Genomic DNA, 6,806 nt, shown 5'->3' on the forward strand with positions numbered 1-6,806 from the left:
AACTGCCCTTGGGAAATACCACCAAGCAGGCAAAGGAAAAGAGTACATCCTGCCTCTGATTCTCTTGGTTCACCTGGGTCTTACTCCTTTCCATGGTTTCTGTTTTCATCTTTAAAAAAATGAGGAGAAAGTACTTTGGTATAATTTAATCATACACTTGTAGAACCTTGTCTAGGAGCTTCTCTGATCTTTGTGTGGCTTTTACAAAGCTCTGGGGATTCTCATTCCAACTCTTACTCAGATTGGTGAGTTAAGAGCCAGTGCAAGGCACCACATGTCCTCAGGTTTCTAGAGGAATCCCTGAGTCACTGGGGGTGGTGTGTAGATTGCTTTCTAATGCTATTGGCTCAAGCTCCCACTTCAGTGGGATTACTGCCAATAAATAGTTCCTCAGTATCATTGAACCAGTTTTCACCACTTAGCCTTCACAAGGGGTTATTTTCTGAGAAAATAACAGATGTACAACCCACCCCCCAAAACCAGGGGGTACACTCTGTCTTAGACTTCTTAAGTTTTGAGGGAGAGTAAACACAGGCTTAGAATAGCTTCTGTGAACATTCACTGCACTGAATTCATTTCTACCTTCATCATAAGCAATGGAGCAGTAGTATCTTAGGTACCCCTAGGCTTGGCTCTCATTCCTTGGAGTTTTGCTTGTTACCAATTAGCAAACTCTGGTCTAGACTCTTGTCACTGGACTTGGGATGGCTTGCCCTCCCAACCTTCAGAAGTTCACAAAGTCATCTCCAATACTCCACCTGAAATCGGTAAAGAAATGCAATGAGAAAATGAATAGAGGCCCATATTCACAGCCCACGTGGCACATCCAGTGAGGAGGCTATGTGGCCCCTTCTCACACAGAATCTCATAGTTCATCTTCCTCACTTGACCTAGCCAGGCAGGAAGAAAAGATTGGACACTTTTGACTTTCCAGCGCACACCCACTCTGGCTCCACAGAAAATTAAAAGTCCATCTCTGCCATGGGGATTATATAGACCAAACAAGCTGCTCATGGTTGTGAGGGCTGGATTTGGCCAGTCCCCTATTATGTTTGAATTTAATATAATATTATATATTATAATCTCTTTTGTTCTCAGAGCCCATCTTCCCCAAGATCAAGATACTCTCAAATTTGCTGACGTCAAATTGGTGCAACCTCACCTTAGCATGTGAAGTCATGGGAGACACTAAGGGGGTGATAGTGGCCTGGGAAAGTAGAGATGTCTCTACCATGCTACCACAGGAGGAGAGTCTAGGGCTGCTCTCTAACTCTAGTATACTAAATCTGTCCCTGCCATGGAGTGTCCAGGATTCTTCTCTCACCTGCATAGTCAAGAATCCTGCAGAGCAGAAAAAATCCACTTTAAACCTTCATGATGCCTGTGAGAATTCAAGTGAGTGTGGCCTTCTTGGGTGGCGGAGGGGGGAGGATGCAGGGTGGAGCTGGTGGTATGGAAGGAATCAAAGAGGAAGAAAAGAAGAGATATATAAGTTGGGGGCCTTGGGGAAAGGGGCAGAGAGCTGGTCATTTACCATCACCATTTCTCTAGTCTCCAGTTAGATACTTCTGTTTAAGGTATCACTATCCCCTCAGGAAGCCAGGTACTTAATTTCTGGTGAACTGAAATAAATTAGGTCTGAACTTTGCTTCCCTGCCCTCCCCTCTCTTGGCCACTTATCACCATTCTGTCAGTAAAGTCTCTATCTCTTTCCCCTTTAAATCGGTGTCTCTCCCATTTCCTTCCTGTTCTTATATCTCCTGTTCTCTAAAGGTTGGTTCATGTCAGATCTCTTACGGCAGCACTGGCTGATTGGACTTTTCCTTCCATTCATATGGTTGGAGATTCTGGTGATTGGACTGTGTATCTGCAGAGGAAAAGAAAAGAAAGAAGGTATTGGTTGAAGGCAAGGATCCTCTGCTTTCCCTTCTTAATTAGGAGCCCTTCCCCTGCTAGTTTTGGACAAGAGTGGTGCCTAAAGGGTGATGGGTGTGGCATTTGCTCTAAATTGGGGGTGTGGGGGGAGGGAGACATGTCAGACAGAAGAAGTTGAGGCAGGGAGCCTTGGGTCTCTGCTAGGGGGAAGTGGAGTATGGGGAGAATCAAACCTGTCTTCTCTATTTATTGATTCAGTTATGGATTCTTCAAAGAATCAGAGAAATAGTGTTATCAGTATCCAATATGCAGTGCTGAATCCAGACCGGCTTCCTGAGGTCCAGAACCAGGTGACTGAGGGTTGGGAACTCCTAACAGCTCCCTGAAGCCTTTTAGTTCTTGGCTCCCACAGGCATCACACCTCCTGTCCCTTCTGCCCTCTTCTGCTTACTGACACAAAAGGTAAGTCAGGGTGCTGTAGCAGAAAGAGCACTGACCTGGAAGCCAGGAGACTTCAGTTGAATTCTAGTTTTGTGATTTTGGGGGAAGTCATTGTGCCCCTCTTTGGACCCAAATTTTCCCCAAAGTCAAACACATTCTATGACCATCCTATGGTCTCCGATACAGATGGCTCAATGCTATGTGCTGTAGGGACACAAAATAAATATAAACTGCCATGAGTTTCTCCAGTCCCTGCTAAAGACCTGGCTCTGTGTCCCTCCCCAAATCTCCAATTTTGTTCCTCCACTACTACTCAAGTCCCAATGTCTTTCCTATCTTCTAGTGCCAAGAAGCTTGTGAGCAGCAGCCACCAGAGAGGGAACTTCCCACTACCATTTACAGTGAGACCCAGAAGACACCCCAATAATGCTCAGGTAGTGGGGATATAGTTGGGGAGGTTCTAGACATTTAAGCTGGTGTAGGATATAAAAAGGGAGCTCAGGGTCCCAACATACAAGCCTTTAACCCCTCTCCCAACATGTATTTGAAAGTATTTCCCCTACCTGTCTGACTCCCTAAGATCTTCTCATTCACATGTAACTACCCCCTGACAAAGGGTGGGCCATCTGCAAAACATCTGGCATTTATAATTCTTAATTTGGGCAGAGAGGAAACTAACTTGAGATCAGCCCTTGCAGGGGGGAGGGCATGGAATTTTTTAGGCATGGTTACAGTGGAAGTTGGGGGGTGCTCTTGAAGAGAATGAGGAGGGACAAAGGGAGAGACAGAGGTTGTCCCACACAGTAGTGTGAACTTGGCAGCAGCTACTGACTGGCACATCTCTACTTCCTTTCTTTAAGACTGTGAGAGGCTAAATAGTTAAACTAGAAGATGCATGTCTGTTTTGTTGAGGGTGCTTGCCCCAGTAGCAGGATCACAGAAAAACAAGCTGGCTAAGAGAGGAACATCAGAAGAAGCCCTACTCTGCTCCAGCCTTACTTCCTTTTAGGTTTTTCTTAAATTTATTCTGATAAAGAATACATTTACCAGATTTAATATTATTTCTCATAAGGACTTGTGGCTGACTCTATCTTTATATTTCTGGGTTCCCCTTTGTTTGTGGCTTGAGTGTGCAATGGGAGCCATTAGGAGAAAAGAATTTTTCCTAGAATAGGCTTAGGAGTACAAACCTCAGCCTATTGTTAGAGAGTGTTGTGCTCTTACTGGGGGCCTAACATGAGCCTTTTGTAACTACCCTTCAGAGTACAGAATCACTTTAAGTTCAGACCCCATTACATAAATGTATCTTTTATATGTGAGTCAATCGGCACACATAAATGGTGTGTGTGTACTTTTCCCCATGTAACTTTGTCCACCTTGGTCTGTCTAGAGCTGTCTTGCAGGGAGGCAAGAACAGATATCTTTATTATCTCCTCCCCTCCCCCTTTGCTAAGGGATGATTCCTGCTAGGAAAGGAAGCAGGAGGTTGGGGTTAGTTTGAGGTAGGGAGAGACTTAAGGCAGGGAGACAAGCAACAAGCTATTTCAATAATCTATTAGTGAGGTGATAATGGCCTGCATCAGGTGGATGATGGTGTTAGAAGAGAGTAGGGACCACATATGAGAGATGTTGTGATGGGACAACTGATAGGACTTGCCAACAGATTGGACATAGTGGGTGTTGGGACACATTGAGGAGTCAAGGATGACACCAAGGTTGTGAGTCTGGGTGACAGGAAGAATGATGGTACATTTGACAGTAATGGAAAGTATAGAAGTTGGTGGGTTGGGTGGAAATATGAGTTCAGTTTTGGCATGTTGAGATTATGATGTCTATAGGAAATTCAGTTTGAGATGTACTATAAGCAGTAAAAGAAGGGGCAGCCAGGTGGCACAGTGAGTAAGAGTGCTGGCCCCAGTGTCGGGAGACCTGAGATCGGTTCCAGCCTCAGATACATGGCACCCACAGAAAAATAATTAGCCGTGTAACCTTGAGCAAGTTATTTAACCCCTATTTCTTAAAAAAAAAAAAAGAAAGACGGGAGATTAAAATTCAGAAGAGAGGTCAGGGCTAGATAAATAGATTTGAGAATTATCTGCATAGATTAGATTAGAAAAATATTTAACAAGTTCTTATTTTGTGTCAAGCATTTTATAGTGAGGATACAAAAGTGCTGGGGCTATGGAAACAAGAAAACAAGATGGTCCCTACTATCAAGAAACTTTTATTTTAGGGTTGGCTAGGTGGCACAGTGAGTAGAGTGCCAGCCTGAGAGTCAGGAGGACCTGAGTTCGGATCCAGCCTCAGACACTTAACACACACACACACACACCCCACACACACACACAGAAAACCTAGCCGTGTGACCTTGGACAAGTTACTTAACCCCAATTGCCCTCCAAAAAGCAAAAAAAAAAAAAAAAGAAACATATTTTAATGGGTGAATAACACATAAAGGGAAGGTGGAAAGCAGGTGGGGAGGGGGATCTTTATGGGACAAAGCAACCATTGTGGAGTTGGAGCAGACAAGATAATGAGCTGAGAGGGAAGTACTCAGAAGTGAGAATTGTTCATTTTTTAGTTGTGTCTGATTCTTCATGACTCCATTTGGGGTTTTCTTGGCAAAGATACTGGAGTAGTTTGCCATTCCTTCTCCAACTCATTTTACAAGTGAGGGACTGAGTCAAGCGGGATTAAGTGACTTGCCCAGGGCCACACAGCTATTAAGTGTCTGAGGCTTGATTTGAACTCAGTAAGATAAATCTTCTTGACTTCAGGCCCAGCATGCTATCCATTGTACCACCTAATTGCCCAGAAGTGAACCAAGATCATAATTATAATGATTATAATTATAATATAAGTTATGATAATAACATGGGAGCTGATGAGATCACAAATGAAGTCTGGAGAGAGGGAGAAGAGAAGAGTACTGGAGGACACCCATGTTAGTGATAGTGACCTGGATGAAGTTTTAACAAAGAAGAGTGAGGAATGGACACATAGGTAGGAGGATCAGGAGAGAGCAGTGCTAAGAAAATGGAGAGAAGATAGAATCAAGGACAAGAAAGTGATTGACAGTGTCAGAGGATTCAGAGAGGTCAAGAAGAATGAGGATTGAGAAAAGACCATTAGATGTGGTAATTAAGAGATCACTGGTAATTTTGGAGAGAGTAATTTCAGTTGAATGATGAAGTGGGAAGTCAAACTTCCAAGAGTTTAGAAATAAGAGTAAAAGAGTAAGAGGAAAGGAAGTAAAGGGATCTATTTTACATGGTCTTCTCAAGGAGTTTAGCCACAAGACAGGAGAGATATAGGGCCATAACAACCAAGGATAAATGGATCTGCTGAAGGTTTTTCAAACTACATTGTACTTAACTACTTTGTATATATTTGTGTTTCTTAACTTTGCATTTATGTTGTGTACAAATTTATGCGTATATGTTATCTCCACCATTAGAATGTAAGTTCATTAGGAGTAAAAGTTGCTTAATTCTTTGTATATTTATACTCAGTGCCTAGTGTGATGCCTGGCAAATAATAGCTGTCTAAGAAATAAGTACCAATTGATTGATTGATAATATGTTGAAAAAAACATTTGAACTTGAAAATCTCATTGTATCTTGGCTATAGGTGAATTAAGCTGGCCATTTTGACTATTCTCCTGTACTGCTCTCCTGGCTCTGTTCCTGACTCTCTGGACTTCTCTACTCTGTCAAGCAGTCTTCTCCCTCTGGAAGATTCCTCAGCCTAAAAGTTCTTCTCACCCTGGAAGATGCCTCTACCTACTGGCCCCCTCTTTTAATTAGTGAATTCCTTCTTGGAACCTCCATTTGAGAAGATACTCAACCCAGCCATGATTACTTCTTTACTTTTCACAAGGTTCTAGAGGCTCCTGACACTTGCAAATTATTCACTCCCCCACAATATTTCATCTTCGGCTCCCTTTTATTTCCTTCCCCACTTAATAGTATTTCCTCCAATTACATGTAAAAATAGTTTTCAGCATTCACTTTCTAAGATTTTTGAGTTCCAAATTTTTCTCTCTTCCTCCCTTCCCACCTCCCCAAAATAGATTATACTTATTATAATATTAATTATTAATAGTAATGATATTATTAATAAAATTAATATTAATCATAGTGATAGTATTTCTGCATCAGTCCTATTGTTAAAGAAGAATCATAAAAAGGGGAGAAAATCATGAGAAAGGAAAAATAAAAAAAAGAAAATAGTATGCTTTCATAGTATTGCATTCAGACTCCACCAGTTCTTTCTCTGGATGTGGATAGCATTTTCTATCATGAGTCTTTTGGAATTGTCTTGGATCATTTCATTGCTGAGAGGAGCTAAGTCTATCAAAGTCGATCATTGCATCATGTTACTGTTACTGTGTACATTATTCTCCTCGTTCTGCTCACTTCACTAAGCATCAGTTCTTGTAAGTCTTTCGAGGTCTTTCTAAAATCTGCCTGCTCATCATTTCTTATAGA

General features: G+C 42.1%; 1 protein-coding gene across 1 annotated transcript in view; it reads left to right on the plus strand.

Annotated features, from left to right (window-relative positions):
• The window catches only part of LOC138141909 (SLAM family member 9-like), a 29,260-nt gene extending 26,517 nt beyond the window's left edge, over nt 1-2,743 (plus strand). The window contains exons 3-6 of the mRNA XM_069062803.1: nt 1,099-1,395; nt 1,774-1,893; nt 2,134-2,225; nt 2,660-2,743. Coding sequence (XP_068918904.1) covers nt 1,099-1,395; nt 1,774-1,893; nt 2,134-2,225; nt 2,660-2,743 — 593 coding nt within the window. The remainder of the gene's footprint in view (nt 1-1,098; nt 1,396-1,773; nt 1,894-2,133; nt 2,226-2,659) is intronic.
• The last annotated feature ends 4,063 nt before the right edge of the window (nt 2,744-6,806 follow it).

This window comes from Petaurus breviceps, unplaced genomic scaffold (assembly GCF_028583685.1).
Source record: "Petaurus breviceps papuanus isolate PSGF00001 unplaced genomic scaffold, PetGlider_PUasm1.0 90510, whole genome shotgun sequence".
In the NCBI taxonomy this organism is placed as follows: Eukaryota; Metazoa; Chordata; class Mammalia; order Diprotodontia; family Petauridae; genus Petaurus; species Petaurus breviceps.